At 37.1% G+C, this 18,965-nt stretch overlaps 1 protein-coding gene and 1 pseudogene across 1 annotated transcript; both read left to right on the forward strand.

The window, feature by feature from the left end:
• Positions 1 to 686: 686 nt before the first annotated feature.
• LOC143583571 (protein CELLULOSE SYNTHASE INTERACTIVE 1-like) lies at positions 687 to 11,843 on the forward strand. Its single transcript, XM_077065848.1, has 7 exons — positions 687 to 1,056; positions 1,695 to 1,768; positions 2,755 to 5,803; positions 6,623 to 9,170; positions 10,058 to 10,512; positions 10,689 to 10,805; positions 11,431 to 11,843. Exons 1-7 carry the CDS (start codon positions 988 to 990, stop codon positions 11,569 to 11,571), a joined length of 6,453 nt encoding a protein of 2,150 aa, XP_076921963.1. The 5' UTR covers positions 687 to 987; the 3' UTR covers positions 11,572 to 11,843.
• An 891-nt stretch (positions 11,844 to 12,734) lies between these two features.
• On the forward strand, positions 12,735 to 14,406 carry LOC143583569 (glucan endo-1,3-beta-glucosidase 8 pseudogene; annotated as a pseudogene).
• Positions 14,407 to 18,965: the final 4,559 nt, after the last annotated feature.

Raw genomic sequence — 18,965 nt, forward strand, 5'->3', positions numbered from 1 at the left:
GAAAACAACTTGAAACATCACGTTAAAGTTGATTTTCTTCAGGTTATATTTGATGTCAAAAGTAACGTTCAGACAGATTTGGGATGAATACTAGCGTGGTAGGTGAGAATGAAAAACACATGGCAGATTTTGATTCGTCCACGAAAACTAATAGGGAATATCAAAAACTCACGAGGACGTTGGATTTGATGGGCTATTTTTGAAAATTGAAATCTCACAGGCTAGATTACATTTTCTCTCTCTCCAAAAGGGCTATTTAGTTAATTTTCTATAAAATAAATGTCAAAAAGTGTTTCCTTATTTTCAATAATAATAATAATAATAATAATAATAATAATAAAATAAATATTAGCAAGACAACCTTACTAGTGAAGCTGTTCTAACAGCAGCAAGTTGATGTGAAGTGTCATGTGTCCGGTAGTAAAACCCCACATGCCCCAAGCAAGCAACGAACCCTTTCTTTCTTTCTTTCTTTCTTTCTGTGATTATAATTATATACTCTTTCTCTCTCATCTCATCGTCACTTACCTGCTACGATCCATCAAATCCGTTAAGAGCAAAAAAACACCAGATCTAATCTGACACTGCAGGTTAGTTAGTTTCAGTCAATACTCACCAATATTCCTCCAGCCTACATTCTCTGCATTCATTTCAATTTGCTTCGTATTCATTCCACACGATCTTATCCTTGCATTTCTCTTCTCTTCTCTTCATTCATTTATATTATTATTATTATTATTATTATTATTTGTTAGCTCTTATTGATTCAATTCGATAATTAAGCTAGGTGTAATCAGGTATTCCAATTCCGCTTGATCTTATGTTTTATGGATCAAATTAGGTTACTTTGTAATGGAATTAATGAGTTTTAATTTGGTGATTCGATTTCCACAGGCACAGGTATTCAGATTGTGATACATGATTGGATGTGGATCCGATTTGAAGTAAGAGTCGGATTATTATTATTATTGTTATTGTTATAGCCAGATGGCGGCGGCTGTAGGTCGGGCGTATTCTTCAAGCAGCAATGGCAGTAGTCTTGCCACTAGTGATCAGGTACTTAGTTACTCCACTTTTTCAACTGTTTACTAGATCACTTAATAGTAATAATGCTACCTACTGTGAGTCGTTCAGTGCGATGTTTGAACTTCTGGTTGCTGTCAACATAATTAGGGTTGGGAATAAGTTGAGATAAATGGTTAAAGCTTCAGTCACTCTTATTTTGTGCTGATCTATCTATGCCTCTTGTGATTTTAGAGGAAGACTGTATTCTTATGAATGCTATATTAACATTAAGTTGTACTTTCTTTCTGATTTGGTATAACTGCAGAATTCTCTCTAGTCTTACTTTTATTTTTTTTTAATAAGGCAGTTCGTTAGAGAAGAAATGATATATATTATTAGTTCCTAATGTATGGTATCCTATTGTTCTTTCTGCTGCTATAACGTTAGCACCTAGATAATGTTAACCAATTGAATATCAAGACTGAAACTTGACTGCTTTGAAACTGATTTGAAAAATATTAAAGTGCTTCACACTGCTGAGCTATGCTGCTATGGAATATTAAAGGAAAAAAAAATATTAAGATCGCTTGAAATATCTCAAGTTAAGGGGCTGGGCAAAAACAAGTTTACTAGTGGTTTGTTATATCTTACAACTTTTGACAATTTCATTGATACTTCACCAAATGCAGGATAGAAATGGGGATACTAGACCTCATGACATAGAGCCTGCTACTCCACAATCAATCATAAAGATGGGTTCAAGGTCAGTTTAATTACTTCATGCAATTTGTTAGGTAACTTGTTCCTAGTTGTATCCAGTTATTCATTCAAGTATGCATGTCTCTTTCTCTCCTAGTGAATGTATCCACATCTTGTTTAAATCCCCTAAATGGAGTGTCCTTTTGCAAGTGGCTAGTTATACATATGCATAATGTATATTCATTTTATCCTTTCCATCTTTTTTTTTCTGGCTTAACTTGGGGTTCCATCCTTATTGTCATGCTTTTTGTTCAGAATAATCTAGTCAAGTGTACCTTTAGATTGCTAAATTTGCAAGCATGTGAACGATAGAAAAATAGCTAATGCAGAATATGAGTGTTAAGTTGCAATATTTTGAATTCATAAGTCTAGGTGGTCATTAACTCTATTTCGTTTGAATCATAATCAAAAGAATACCTTTTTTGTAACAGAGAATAATATAATTTATGACGTCCCAAATTTCTATTGCAGACCACAGTTTCTGTAATGAAAATCCTTACAATCTTGTTGGTGTTAATTATACAGACCAATAGTTTCAGAAGTTTGTTGCTTCTTTTGTTTAGTATCTTTTGCATACACTTCTTAAACTATTTGTGGTAAAGCATGGGTTATTTGTAATGTTTACTTTAGTTTTAGTTAACGTACCGGTGTATACTTTCTGATATGTAACGGTTAACAAGTGAGACATTGGCCTTGCAAAAGTAACTGACTGAATATTTTCCAATTAAGATTTTCCTTGCTGATATTCAGTTTGGTATTGAATATATTTTTCCTGAAAGATTATAAAATTCTTATGTAATTGCCAAACTTTAGCTAATAGATGAGTAGACTACATGCATTGCAACCAGTTTGATGCATCATCCAATAATTGCACATTTTTTTAATGTGACGGTTCCAGCGTATTATATATAAGATTTTTTAAATTTTAAAAAATTGAGGCCATGATAGACCAGCTGTATATTTGTTGAGTGTTCTCTTTTCTGCATGCAGAGGTGGCAGTAATATGGAGGATCCAGATGGGACATTAGCAAGCGTTGCCCAATGCATCGAGCAGTTGCGACAAAGTTCATTATCTACACAAGACAAAGAGTATAACTTAAAGCAGTTACTAGAGCTGATAGATACGCGTGCAAATGCATTTAGTGCTGTTGGTTCTCATTCTCAAGCAGTTCCAGTATTAGTCTCTCTTTTAAGATCAGGGTCACTTGGAGTCAAGATGCAAGCAGCAACTGTTTTAGGCTCATTGTGCAAGGAAAACGAGCTACGGGTCAAAGTATTGCTCGGTGGCTGCATTCCTCCGCTTCTCGGTCTTTTGAAGTCAACTTCAGTAGAAGGAAGAATCGCAGCTGCAAAGACCATTTATGCTGTTTCTCAAGGTGGAGCAAAAGATCATGTTGGGTCCAAAATCTTTTCCACTGAAGGGGTTGTGCCAGTTTTGTGGAAGCAGTTAGAAAAAGGGTTCAAAGGTGGACATTTAGTTGATGATTTGTTGACTGGAGCTTTAAGAAACCTTTGCAGCAGCACTGAGGGGTTTTGGTCCGCAACAATCCAAGCTGGCGGAGAGGATATACTTGTAAAGCTACTTACAGCTGAAGAATCCAGCACTCAAGCAAATGTTTGTTTCCTGCTGGCATCCATGATGATGGATGATGCATCTGTTTGTAATAGGATAATAGATGCTGAAGCTACAAAACTACTTCTAAAGCTATTGGGTCCTGGTAATGAAGCTCCAGTAAGAGCACAAGCAGCAGCTGCTTTAAAATCCCTTTCAGCTCAGTGCAAAGAAGCAAGAAAGGAGATTGCAAGTTCTAATGGTATTCCTTCTCTTATCAATGCTACAATAGCTCCTTCAAAGGAATTTATGCAAGGTGAGCATGCACAAGCTTTACAGGAAAATGCAATGTGCGCTCTTGCTAATATTTCTGGAGGTTTATCTTATGTAATCTCGAGCCTTGGTCAAAGTCTTGAATCGTGCACTTCACCTGCACAGATAGCTGATACATTAGGGGCTTTAGCTTCTGCTCTTATGATTTATGATGTCAAAGCAGAATCTAGTAAAGCATCGGATCCTACAGATGTTGAGTTGACTTTAATCAAGCAGTTTAAACCGAATTTACCCTTTTTGGTTCAAGAACGCACGATAGAAGCTCTTGCAAGTTTGTATGGAAACCCTATACTCTCAAGCAGACTTGCTAATGCTGACTCGAAACGTTTGTTGGTTGGTTTAATCACAATGGCAACTAATGAAGTTCAGGATGAGTTGATAAAATCTCTACTTATCCTCTGCAAAAATGAAGGTAGTTTGTGGTACGCTCTTCAGGGTCGAGAGGGAATTCAGATGTTGATTTCTCTTCTTGGGCTTTCATCAGAGCAGCAACAGGAGTGTGCTGTTGCATTGCTTTGTCTTTTGTCCAATGAGAATGATGACAGCAAGTGGGCCATCACTGCTGCTGGTGGCATACCGCCACTTGTTCAAATTCTTGAAACCGGATCTGCAAAAGCTAAAGAAGATTCTGCAACAATTCTTGGGAATCTCTGTAATCACAGTGAAGACATACGAGAATGTGTTGAGAGTGCTGATGCTGTTCCTTCTTTGTTGTGGCTATTAAAAAACGGAACGTCAAATGGGAAAGAGATTGCTTCAAAGACTTTAAACCACTTGATTCACAAAACAGATACGGCAACTATAAGTCAACTTAATGCATTGCTAACCAGTGATCTTCCAGAATCTAAGGTTTATGTTCTGGATGCTTTAAAAAGTTTGCTTTCCGCGGTCCCACTTACTGATTTATTGCGTGAAGGTAGTGCTTCAAATGATGCAATCGAGACAATTATCAAGATTTTAAACTCTCCAAAAGAAGAGACTCGTGCCAAGTCAGCAGCGGCTCTTGCTGGCATCTTTAATACTCGAAAGGACTTGCGTGAAAGCAGCATTGCTGTTAAGACTCTTTACTCTGTGATGAAGCTCTTAAATTCTGAATCTGAGTACATATTGGCAGAAACTTCTGGATGCCTTGCTGCAATATTTTTATCCATAAGAGAGAACCGTGACATGGCAGCTGTTGCTAGAGATGCACTAACTCCATTGTTAACACTTGCCAACTCATCAGTTGTCCAAGTTGCAGAACAGGCTCTATGTGCATTAGCAAACCTTTTGTTGGACTCTGAAGTTTCAGAAAATGTTGTCCCTGAAGTGTTCATTGTGCCTGCTACTAGAATTCTACGTGAAGGTAATGCAACGGGTAGGACCCACGCAGCAGCAGCAATTGCTCGGCTTCTTGACTCACGCCGAACAGATTCCGCCTTAACGGACTATGTGAACCGCAGTGGAACGGTTCTTGCACTTGTATCTTTCATCAAATCCACTGATTGTGGATCTGCTGCCATGTCAGAGGCACTAAATGCACTCGCTATTTTGTCAAGATTAAAAGGCTCATCTGGGCACATCAAACCTGCGTGGACAGTTCTAGCTGAATATCCAGATAGCATAAGCCCCATCGTGTCATGCATTGCTGACGCGACTCCTCAATTACAAGACAAGGCGATAGAAATATTGTCAAGGCTTTGTCATTCACAGTGTGTAGTTCTTGGAAACTCAATCACAAGTAGTTCTGGTTGCATTTCATCTATTGCAAATAGGGTCATCCATTCTTCAAATCCAACTTTGAAAACTGGTGGAACTGCACTTCTTGTTTGTGCTACAAAAGTCAATATTCAAAGTGTTGTTGAGAATCTCCATGAAGTACAACTGCATACGCGTCTAATTCGGTCACTTGTTTCAATGCTAACTTTGCCAAAAGGTTCTCATTTGGGAGATATGGAGGATAAAAGTTTTGTTAGTATCTACAGAGGTTCTGAAGAAGCAATGGCTGGTGAAAAAGAGACCAGTACGTCAGTTATATATGGCACTAATATTGCTATATGGCTACTATCTGCTATTGCTAGTTATGATGACAAAAGTAAAGTTGAAATTGTGGAGGCTGGAGCTGTAGAAATCCTCACTGAGAGGATCTCTCAGTGTTTGTTGCAGTATGGTCAGGTACAACCTAAAGTTTGTTAATTTTGTGTGATTCAAATTGTAATCAAATTTCTTGATGTTTTTTTAGTTTATATTCCAACCCTTCCAGATTTTTTACATAATGCATACTTTTAGCATACATTGCTCTCATTCCTGTGTTAACCTGTAAACGAACCAAACGTTCAGTGAAGCGTTTGGTGAGAAGTTTGTTTATTTTTTTTTGTTTAATAAACAAACGAATGTGAACAAAATTTTTGTTCATTTAGTTATATGAACTGAAGTGAATACATGTCTCATTCATTCATTTATGCTCGTGAACGTTCGTTTATATGCGTTTATGTTTCTTACTTTACATTTGTTTAAGTTTGTTCAATTATATATTAATTTAATTTATTAGGCCCATTACAATTTAGTCTAGCTGTATGAATTTAAACATCACCCAGTACATTTTAGTCTAGATTTATTTATCATTTTGACCCATCATACTGATGCTTACGTTTACTTTTAGTTGGTGCTGGGAAAGTTATGTTCGTTCATCTGTCTTTAGTTATATTCATTCACCTGTCTTCAATTATATTCGTTTGCGTTCATGAAATGTTCGTTTATACTGTAATAAACGAAAATGAACACGTTTTTTTTGTCTTAACGAACAAACACGAACAAAAAAACTTCGTTCGTGTTCGATCGTTTGTTAAGCGAACGGACACGTGCATGTCCCGTTCATGTTCGTTTGGTTCATTGACAGGCCTATTCCTATGCATCTTTGGCAAATCCACATTGCCTAATGTTTGATACTCAACTATTTGTACCATGAATGTTTAATAATTGTTTTTCATGCAGTTTGACGGTAATGAGGATAATAGCATCTGGATATGTGCACTACTTCTGGCGATTTTGTTTCAAGACAGAGACATCATACGTGCAAATGCGACAATTAAAGCCATACCGACCCTTGCTAATTTATTGAGGTCAGAGGAGCCAGCCAACAGGTATTTCGCAGCACAAGCTACCGCAAGCCTAGTCAGCAACGGAAGCAGAGGAACCCTTTTGTCAGTTGCCAACTCAGGAGCCGCAGTCGGTCTCATTTCACTTCTTGGATGTGCTGATGCTGATATACATGATCTTCTAGAGTTATCAGAAGAGTTTTCTTTGGTTCCTTACCCTGAGCAGACTGCTCTTGAAAGGTTATTCAGAGTTGATGATATTAGGGTCGGTGCTACTTCTAGAAAGGCAATACCAGCTCTTGTTGATCTACTCAAACCCATTCCTGACCGTCCAGGTGCACCGTATTTGGCACTTGGGCTACTAATTCAGCTCGGAAACGACTGCTCTTCAAATACGATGGTTATGGTTGAGTCCGGTGCTTTAGAAGCACTAACAAGGTATCTTTCACTGGGCCCACAAGAAGCTGCAGAGGGAGCTGCTACTGATTTACTTGGTATCCTGTTTAGCACTGCTGAAATAAGGAGACATGAGTCAGCATTTGGTGCTGTGAGTCAGCTCATAGCTGTGCTAAGAATGGGTGGAAGGGGTGCCAGGTATAGTGCTGCTAAAGCACTCGAGAACGTGTTTTGTGCTGACCATATTAGAAATGCAGATTCTGCTAGACAAGCGGTTCAACCATTGGTGGAAGTTTTAAATACTGGGTTGGAGAAAGAACAACATGCTGCTATTGCTGCATTAGTTAGACTGTTGAGTGATAATCCGTCAGGAGCTCTTGCTGTTGCAGATGTTGAAATGAACGCGGTTGATGTTCTTTGTAGGATTCTTTCTTCTAATTGTTCAATGGACTTGAAAGGTGATGCTGCAGAGTTGTGTTGTGTACTTTTTGGAAATACAAGAATCAGATCCACCATTGCTGCTGCTCGGTGTGTGGAACCATTGATCTCGCTGCTTGTGTCTGAGTTAAGTCCAGCTCAGCATTCGGTTGTACGCGCACTCGAAAGACTCGTGGACGATGAAAATTTGGCAGAGTTAGTTGCTGCACACGGTGCAATAATACCTCTTGTAGGGTTACTCTATGGCAGAAACTATATGCTTCATGAAGCAAGTTCTAGAGCTCTTGTTAAATTAGGAAAAGATAGACCTTCGTGTAAGATGGAAATGGTGAAAGCTGGTGTGATTGAGAGTGTACTTGATATCCTACATGAAGGACCACCGGATTTCCTTTGTGCTGCGTTTGCCGAATTGCTTAGAATACTAACCAACAATGCTACTATAGCAAAAGGTCCATCTGCTGCAAAAGTAGTTGAACCGCTTTTCATGTTGCTGACTAAGCCAGAGTTCGGACCTGATGGTCAACATAGTGCTTTGCAGGTTCTGGTCAACATCTTGGAGCATCCACAGTGTCGTGCCGACTATTCTTTGACTTCTCACCAAGCCATTGAACCGCTCATCCCATTGCTTGATTCACCTGCTCCAGCTGTTCAGCAGTTATCAGCCGAGCTTTTATCTCATCTGCTTCTAGAAGAACATTACCAGAAAGATCCTATTTCACAGCAAGTAATTGGCCCGTTAATGCGTGTTCTCGGTTCTGGTATTCCCATTTTGCAGCAACGAGCTGTGAAGGCTCTTGTCAGCATTGCAGTGACGTGGCCTAATGAGATTGCAAAAGAGGGGGGCGTTGCTGAGCTGTCAAAAGTCATATTACTTGCTGATCCTTCTCTTCCTCACACATTATGGGAGTCTGCTGCTGCTGTTTTATCTAGTATTCTACAGTTCAGTTCTGAGTTTTATCTAGAAGTACCCATTGCAGTGTTGGTACGGTTACTTCGTTCAGGTTCTGAAGCCACGGTTATCGGTGCTTTAAACGCTCTTCTAGTACTCGAAAGTGATGATTCCAGTAGCTCAGTAGCCATGGCCGAAAGTGGTGCAATTGAGGCTCTTTTGGAACTGCTGAGGTGTCATCAATGTGAGGAAACTGCTGCAAGGTTGTTGGAAGTTCTATTAAACAATGTTAAGATCAGAGAAACTAAAGCAACCAAGTTAGCTATCTTACCACTTTCACAGTACCTTTTGGACCCGCAAACTCAAGCTCAACAGGCTAGATTATTAGCAACTCTAGCTCTTGGAGATTTATTTCAAAACGAGACACTGGCACGATCAGCTGATGCGGTTTCAGCGTGTCGTGCTTTGGTGAATGTGCTTGAGGATCAACCTTCAGAAGAAATGAAAGTTGTGGCTATTTGTGCTCTGCAGAATCTTGTAATGTATAGTCGGTCAAATAAACGTGCAGTTGCAGAAGCTGGTGGGGTCCAAGTTGTACTTGATCTGATTGGTTCAAGTGATACAGATACATCAGTCCAGTCAGCAATGTTTATTAAGCTTCTGTTTTCTAACAATACGATCCAAGAGTATGCCTCTAGCGAGACAGTCAGAGCTATAACTGGTAAACTAGATCATAAATTTTACTTCATTACAGTTTTTTCCCCATATTTACACTGAAATTACATTATAATTATGTTTTAGTTAGCACTACATTTGCAAATAGTCAAAGAAGTTTTTTCTATATAGTATCTCAAACTAAACCAGAAACCGAATATTCAATTTTGGAGTTTTCTTAAAACCATCTGGTTTCGGTTGTTTTGGTTTTATTGTCTGGGTTTGAAATTTTTGCCCCAAAATGGCACAAAATAATGAATTTGGCCCTAAAACTTTGCGTCTAAATCTTATTGTTAGTTAATGATTAATTGATTATTATACATTTGGACTAAAATATTAGGGTTACACTATTTATGAAATTCTATATATTACTTTACACTCATAATAAAAAATTAAAAATCATAAATTCTGTTCAGTTTTTTTATTTTAGTTGCATGCAAAACCGAAGCCGAACTGAAAGTTTGTTTTTTCTGTAAACTCAAAACCAAACTGTCGATTTTTGCTTGGGTTCGGTTATGTCAGTTACGGATAACCTTTTCCGGTTTCATGCACACCGTTTCTCTAGCAATTCCAATATAAAAGATCTAGTAGACTAGTAGTAGAGAGCAAGAGATTTGTTTCGGTAGTTTATGCACTGTCAAAACAAATAGCAGCATAATAGAAGTTAACTTTAAAAGTATTAATAATTTAGAAGCAGGTGAGCATTGTATCAGTGGTTAAAATAAAACTAACAATTCATGTAAAAACATATAAATTTTGATCATCATGCAAAAGTAATAACTGTAATATGAACCATGTAAACTATGTATAACTTGAGTACCAAATTACAAAATTTGTAAAGCATGTAATATCCTGTGAAATAATTTAATCTCTTGTTACCAAATGGTGGCGCAGCTGCTATCGAAAAGGATTTATGGGCAACAGGAACTGTGAACGAGGAGTATTTAAAAGCCCTAAATGCACTTTTTGGAAACTTCCCACGGTTAAGAGCCACAGAACCCGCAACCTTAAGCATTCCACACTTGCTGACATCACTCAAAACCGGATCAGAAGCAACACAAGAAGCTGCATTGGATGCATTATTTCTTCTGAGGCAAGCTTGGTCTGCATGCCCTGCAGACGTGTCCAGATCCCAATCAAATGCTGCTGCAGATGCAATACCCTTGTTGCAGTACTTGATCCAATCGGGCCCACCTCGGTTTCAAGAAAAAGCTGAGCTTTTGTTGCAGTGTTTACCTGGGACATTAACTGTAATAATTAAACGTGGAAATAATATGAGACAGTCGGTTGGAAACCCGAGTGCTTACTGTAAACTTACACTCGGGAACACTCCATCAAGGCAAACCAAGGTATGATCTAGATGTAAGATAATGAAATACTGAATTGCATCACTGAATACCTTAAAACTTATAGATATTACAAGGAAACCTTAGAATCCCTGTTTTCAATACATTCCAAAACCAAATACTTAACCCTTTATCACCAACTTTTTAACTGACACTAGTATCGCATATTTGTTTTTCAGGTTGTCTCAACAGGCCCTAATCCCGAGTGGGATGAGAGCTTTATTTGGTCCTTTGAAAGTCCTCCCAAAGGCCAGAAGTTACATATCTCATGCAAAAATAAAAGCAAGATGGGGAAGGTAAGAGTTTCAACATAAGCTAGCTTGAAAAAAACCGAGATCAATAAAAATTGTCATATGATTGCATAATATTTCATATTACAATCATAATTAGGGGTGTGCATTGGTTGGTTTGGGTTGGTTTTGGTCTAAAACCTAACACATTTTGGTTTTGACAACGCCCGGTTTTGGTTATTCCGGTTTCAAGTTTTCGTTTTTTTTCTTGCTATTTCGACTTCAAATTTTTTGGCTGGGAAAAAAAGGCCCAAAATTATAAATTTAGGTCTAAATGTTTTTGTTAGTTAATAATTAATTGATTATTATACATTTGAGCTAGAAATATCGGTTACGCTATTTATTAATTTTTTATAAAAAAACAAAATAAAAAATAAAAGTCCATAAATTTGGTCCTGTTCGTTTTTTTGGTTTTAATCACATGTGCAAAAACAGGAAAACCACACCGTTGTTTTTTTTGGGTTTGGATATTTTGGTTATTTTAGTTTCATGCACACCCCTAATCATAATTTTGTTTTTTCTGTTTTAACCTGTTTCCTTTATGGCATAACTTTTATTGTGTTTCACTCGTTAGAGATGAAGCATACAAATCAAGTCACTCATAAGCTAACAATTTTTATAAAACGTGCAGAGTTCGTTTGGCAAAGTAACGATACAGATTGACCGAGTCGTGATGTTGGGGGCAGTGGCAGGCGAGTACACTTTGCTGCCCGAGAGCAAAAGCGGGGCCTCAAGGAATTTGGAAATAGAATTTCAATGGTCAAACAAGTAACATACCATCAAGCCCTGTTTGTATATATTCTTTTTGAAAGATTTGTGATCGTTCTGTTTTGTAGATTTCAACGTATAGCTTTGATTTATTTTACTCGTGTTGTAACCTAGTACGTTTGGCTTCAGTTTATTTTTGGTCATTGTGCTTGTGAGATGTGAGTTTTTTTTTTAATATTTGACAATTGTTACCATAGTAATGAGAACGTTGTTGATGAATTATGTATTATATTGTGGTTGTTTATCAGTGCTTCACCTTTGGTTTTTTGATGTTTGATATGTTTAGTTACAAGTTTATTGTCTTCTAATATAATTTGATAATCATATGGAAGTAAATTTGTGTTTTCTAGCTAGGTTTATTGATGTTCTTTTGAACAGTGGTGAACCCTCAACCACCTGATAATAAACAACCTTACTACATATTTTGATATTGCTAGGCTATAAGCCTTTTAAATCTATATTATAAGCCATTTAAAAACTATATTTTGTAGCATCAATTCCTTGATCTTCAGTTACATTTTATTGTTATATGCTAACTTAATGTAGCCTTTTAACATTATTGAAACCTTTTGGACTCTTCTATTCTTAAAACATTCCTGAATGCTTTCTACTAACTAGATTTGATATTATTTTTGCTATTCACATATGTTCATACCAACAATGTAAGTACGACCCATTAATTTATCCGATTATCTAATTGAGTCAAAGAAGTTGTAAATAGGTCATATAAAATTGTAAACAGGTTTGAGGGGTGATATAAAGGGACTGTAATTAAGTTATAAACTTAACATGTTGTTGGGCTCAACGCATAATTAAGGGAATTTTAACCGCATTTGAAGGGTAATCGGTTTGAAGGTAATGTAGACATACTAAATTTAGAAAGAAGTTTTTGATTGAAATCTATCTGCCAAAAAGAATTTGAAACCAAGCCTGTCATTCCACCCCAAATGAAATACCCAAAGAAAATCTCACCATAACAATCTACGTCTCTCTAACCCCCCCCCCCCCCCCCACCCCAAAAATAATAATACAAAAAATACAATCAATATATCATTGTCTCCAACCCCTTGTGTTGTGTAATCCACGTTTCTTATAGCTCCTAGGGTGCAAACCATTTTAACGATCATTTGGTGCACCCTATCGAACCATGGTGTTGATATTGATCACATGTTTTTAGCCACCAAGTGTGTCCATTGTTTAGGCGTGAATTGGGGTACTCAGGCTTCCACACCTCTGGACCCTAAATATATCGTTCAGATTCTTAAAGATAATAAGATTAAGAAGGTGAAGCTTTTCGATTCCGACCATTGGACCGTCGGTCATTTTGCCGGGACGGGTATCGAAGTCATGCTCGGTATCCCTAACCTTAATCTAAAAGAATTTAGCGATGATTTTGGCGCCGTCGAGGATTATATCAAAGAAAATGTTAGCGACCATTTGCGTGATCATGGCGGTGTTAACATCAAGTAAGGCCAACATATACATACATACATTTGTACATGCATGTGCATATAAATTTAGCTATATATATGATGATGAAAATAAACTAATTAATTAATTAATACTGCAGGTATATAGCAGTTGGTAACGAGCCATTTTTAAAAGCATACAAAGGAGCCTTTGAGAAAACCATATTCCCAGACCTCAAAAACGTACAAAAAGCTCTCAACAAAGCCGGTCTAGGCCACAAAATCAAAGCCACCATCCCTCAAAACGCCGACGTCTACGACTCCGGTACCGCGGGCCCCTCAGCCGGCAACTTCCGTCCCGAAATCCGAGACGTCATGGTCAAGATATCAAGATTCCTAGACCAACACAACTGCCCGTTCATGGTCAACATCTACCCTTTCCTTAGCCTCTACGAGAACGAAGATTTCCCGATAGAATTCGCCTCCTTCGAAGGCAGCGGCAGAGGCGTCCAGGACCAAAACATACGCTACACCAACATGTTCGCCGCCAACCTCGACACGCTAACGTACTCGCTTAAGAAAGCGGGTGTCAACGACATTAAAATCATTGTGGGCGAGATCGGGTGGCCCACAAACGGACATAAACAAGCGAACATCAAAATGGCACAAAAGTTCTACCATGGGTTGTTAAAAAAGTTAGCAAGCAATAAAGGGACACCATTGCACCCGGGTTACATAGAAGTTTATCTGTTCAGCTTAACCGACGACAACAAAAAGAGCATTGCCCCGGGTTACTTCGAACGGCACTGGGGGATATTCAGGTACGACGGGCAGCCTAAGTTCCCTATCGACTTCTCCGGTGAAGGGAATGAAAGGATGCCGGTGGGCGGTAAAGATGTCAAGTATTTGGAAAACCAACGGTGCATGTTGAATGATGACATGAAGAATTTGAGTAGGGTTATGAGTGATTTGCAGTTTGCTTGTAGTTTGAGTGATTGCACGAGTTTGTCGTCCGGATCCACGTGTAGTAGTTTGAGTGAACGGGAGAATGTGTCGTATGCGTTTAATATGTATTTTCAGATGAGTCAGCAGAGTGTCGAGGCTTGCGAGTTTAACGGGGCAGCCAAGATTACCACCAAGAATTTGTCGACCGGCGAGTGTCTGTTTCCGGTGGAGTTGATGAGTGGTGCTTGCCGGAACGTGGTCGGAATTAGTGTTTTAGCTGGTTTGTTCAGCTTGTTGGTGTTGTTGTAAAGTGTAGTGTTATGTGTGTAGATGGTTTAGGTAGTTTTTGTTTTACTTGTATCAAACTCACATCGCAAAAGTTTGTAAAAGAAACACTCAACAAACCATTTGTGAATTATTTGGTGTCAATTCATTTACGTTCGTTCATATATTAAGAAACATGAACACATGTGTAAAAAACTAAGAAAAAGGGTAATTCGGTTTGAATTACAAAATACTGACTTCGTTAAAATATAAGTAAAGAGTTTAGAGATAGACATGACATACCCGATTTTTAGAGGTTTAAGTGAATATTAACTAATTCACTCTACGTTCTCTCCCCAATCTACCGGTCAAGATTTTTCTTCACTATCGTCTCCTTAAATGGTTGTGATTACCTATGCAATCATCTCACTTTTTAAAGGAAGTGATCAGCTTTTTCATTAGCTAAACAAAGTATCTAGCTTCATGCTCTCCAATATGTTCACTATGTCAAGATAGTGAACCTCTCAAATACTATAGTGTAATCTCTCAACGAAGATAAACTCTATATCGAGATAGAGTTTTGATGTGTTGTGGAACACACATATTTCACTGCTTGTTTTTGTGTCATTTTTGTGTTTCAACGTTAACGAATATCAATTGTTCTTGTTTAAATTTACATGTTTGCGTATGTTATAGGTCCCTTGTTGAAGAGAGCAAGAAAACGAGTTAAATGAAGAAAAATAAGCTAAAACGGGGATTGGATGAAGCCGGTATGCACGGATGAAGTATAAACGAGTCAGAAGTCAAAAAACGCAGACCCAAGGGGCCTGGCCGCCACACGCGACCAGGTCAGGCCTCATTGTCGTGCATGGTGGTGCCCCACCTGATCCCTCAGCTACCCAAAAGCCTAACCCGTCTATTTTGTCACGTAGCTAGCTGGTCCGACCGGGTTTTGTATTATAACTTGTTTTACAAGTTTAAATCATCTATATATATAATATAAACCCTAGAACGAAAGAGAGTACCTACCAGCCGTCCAAGAATCTTTTTGGGAGCAGAACTTAGGCGGAGCAGGTCTCAGTTCGTAGTTTGATTCATTGTTTGTCGGTTTGTGAATTATTAACGATTTAAGATTCGTTTTATATTTTTAAGAAACCAAACGAGTTTAATTTATTCAGTTTCTAATGACCATGGTGATTATTATTATTCATATTTACGGCTTCTCCATGATTATTATAGGCTAAACTTGTTTGAATCACCTAGGTTTGATGTATAACGGTTAAAATAAACTAGGTTAGGGTGCTTAACAAGTGGTTGATTGTTTTTCTATTGTCAAGTTCATATTTTGTGATTTAATCCCTTTTATATCTGATGCCATAGATGTATCTTAGGTTTCATGAGCCCCGTGTGATTGATTATTGCATGAATTAGTTTTGTGTAGTCGTTAAATACATAGTTTGGTTAATACTTTGTGTGTTGATTGATTGTGATAGACGTATAATTAGGGTTTGTCTTGCATAGATCATTAAAATCATTATATTAACCACCTTTGATTTAGACCAAAACCTTAGATGTCGGCTTATCTTGCTAGTTAGTTGATTGGGCTAGTCGTTGCGAGACCACGTGCGGTTTTTCCTACTGTCGACTAGGTTAAGTTTGCAAGTTGAGTTGTTTTATCCTTAGTGTTGAATTATCCTTTTCTCCTAGGTTTATAATAGCTTGAACCTTAGCGAGCCTTGTAGCTTAAACATGAACCAAGTGTTTAGTTATTAGGGTACTTAGAATAAACAACCAAGAATTAAAAGTTAACTAGACGTCATTAAGGTTTTCTGGTAAAACTGACCGTAGGGACCCAGTTACCTTGGCCTCTCCTTGTTAGCTCATCTTTAGAACCCTGATTTCAACCAAGTGTTAGTGTGACATTTGTCATTTTCCGATTCGATTCGTTTTTTCCTTCGTATTGTAAACCGAGCCGATTCGTATCCCGAACCCCTCGATATTATTTAAATGATAGATTTTATGTTTCATAATCATTTCACGGTTGTTGGATCACGATCACACCTTTTACGGCCTTTAAAATGCTTCTTTAATGCTCAAAACAACTCGAAACGAACTTCAGGGACTCAAATCGCCAGATGACCAAAGTTGGAGACCAACCCCACCCCTAAGGCGCACCTCGCCGTGCGGCCACCAAAGGGCATGGGGTCGCGCGACACCTAGTGGTGCCTGCAGGTGTTCCCAACTCGTTTTTGTTGTTTTATGCCTTGTTTGACCAAATTAACCAACCCATTTGCATGTAAACACTTGAAAGTATCATTATACCTAAACCCTTACTCTTTCACTATATAAACAAGCTCATCTCTTTCATTTCCACCTTGTTCATTCTCATCTTTTCTCTCCCAAACAAAGAACACAACTTCATCTCTTCAAGGTTTCTTAATAATCAAACAAGAACCATTCTTTAATTTTGTTTTGTTACTTAGTAATTGAAGCTTGTGATACAACATATATATAATATGCACCTCTTGTTTACCTTCGACTTTCACCTTCTCCAGCCATGGTCGGGTGAGGTGATACGCTACAAGGCAAGGCTTCATGGATGACTCATTATAGTCCTTGATTATACTATATTTCTTTTAATGCTTACTAGTCTTGCTTAAAGTTTAAGTAATTTAGTTTGTATTTCATATTTGTTGAGTTCCATGGTTATGGATTTGTAGAGACTAGCCTCGGTTTAACCGTAAATAGCTCCAAACCGTAAACCGAACTTGTTTACTAGTTTTGTTAAATAATTGTATAAACATGCTTTATGTTATATTTAAGTTTCTAAAATCATTTTTATAAGTTCCACGGTTATGGGTTTGTAGGATCTAACCTCGGTCTTGACATGAAAAAAGATCCGAACCGAAAACCGAACTTTCGTTTAAAGACTTTATTGTTGACTTTTGGTTGTAAAACTTAAGTATCATCATTTATAAATTATTATACAAGTTCTTTAATGTTTGGGCATGTTTTAACCATTCTTGACCTTATTCCAAGATAAAAACCGAACTAAACCGATTTCACTCGCTTAAGACAAAAGTGTGTTTCTAGCTATCAAGACTTCTATATTTCTTTAAAAATATATTATAAACTGATTTTAATTATTTTGTTAAAGTACTTAGAATGTTGAATCCAACTTGATCTTATAGCAAAGTTTGGACCGACGAACCGAACACTCGCTTAACGTACGTTGTTAGTTCTAAAACAATAGAACTACAAACTTGGTTAAGTCTTCTTAAATTTCATTATTTTGAAAAGTTGACTTTGGGTTTGACCAATCACCAAGACCCGAACCAACAACCCGAACACTCGTTAAAACCCATTTTAGTATCTATATTATAAAGGGACTTGCATTCTTGCATTTTTACCCACCTTATTACTTAACATAGGTTGAGTAAAATTAAGGGCTAGATATTTTAACCCGGTTTCGAGCAAACTTATATTTTTAAAGGACTATAGTTATAAACCTTATGTCACACCCCAACCTACGGCGGAAATGTCGGGGCGCGAACTGATTGTCACAGCTCTCAAGGTTACTATCATGCACAATATTTAAATGACAATATCTATTAATTGAATTCAATTATCAAATAAATCAAATACAAACAAGTACATAATTCCTACAACAATACAAATTTTAAATTTCTTGATTAAAATATTTTTCTAGCTAAATTCTTCACTAAGTCTTCACCAACCTGCATATGCGTATAAAATAAAGTTTTGTCAACAATACATGTTGAGTGAGCAACACACCAGTTTAATTGTACATATAGTATATATGACAAAATACGTAGCTGCAACAAGTCATATGAGAATAACAAATTAACCAAATGAGCAAGTATAATTGAGATGTCGAAAAGCACAAAGGCTATAACGACTAGCGTATGATCATACTAGACTGAGATTATGTTGGACCTCTCCGAATGCGAAAGCATACAAAGAAAATAAGCACATAAACAAGTAAGGTATAAGTTGTTAACACATAAGACAGAGTTGCAGTTTTGTGTATAAGTATATATGAAAAAAATATTTACGCATATGTCCCCAAAACATTGAAAGCGGTAAAATAGAGGAATGTGGTACTCACCTCAATAGACGAACAAAAGATGATTAAGATAATGAGAATGCGGGAAAGTCACACGCGAACGTTAAAGCCTAATAAGGAAGATAGGATACGAAAATACTAAGTTAATAAACTAAATCGGACATGAGAGCTTGATAATTATAATTATTATTAAGTCATATTATATTCTCTTTAATAATAAAATATTTTATTTTATATAACGATATTATATGAAAAATTTCTAGTTTGTTAAATCATAAACAAAGTACTTTATTGTATATACAAAGATCATATAAAACACATCTCTAATAATGTTATTAATTCATTACATCCGTTTAAAAGTGTTTTATAATACTTTATTATATAAAAATATTATTTAACTAAAATACATCTTTTAAAAATTATTAATTTATTAAATATATATAAAGTTCATCTTTTTGCATAATTATATATGTTTACATATACATACACGGACGAAAGACACGAGGAAAACGAGTATTATGAGGTCGATTTTTAATAAAAATAGTTTTATTTAATCAATATAATTAATTAATTACTTATTAAATGATTTTAAGAAAATAATACTAAAAATAAGCCAAAAACAGACGGGCTGGGGCTTTGAACCCGCGACCAGCCGTGCTACACTCTCAACTTCGCTGCACCAGCCAACTGGGC

Source organism: Bidens hawaiensis, unplaced genomic scaffold (genome assembly GCF_021521415.1).
Source record: "Bidens hawaiensis isolate Kalapana, Puna unplaced genomic scaffold, B.hawaiensis_p1.1 tig00032456_1, whole genome shotgun sequence".
Classification (NCBI taxonomy): domain Eukaryota; kingdom Viridiplantae; phylum Streptophyta; class Magnoliopsida; order Asterales; family Asteraceae; genus Bidens; species Bidens hawaiensis.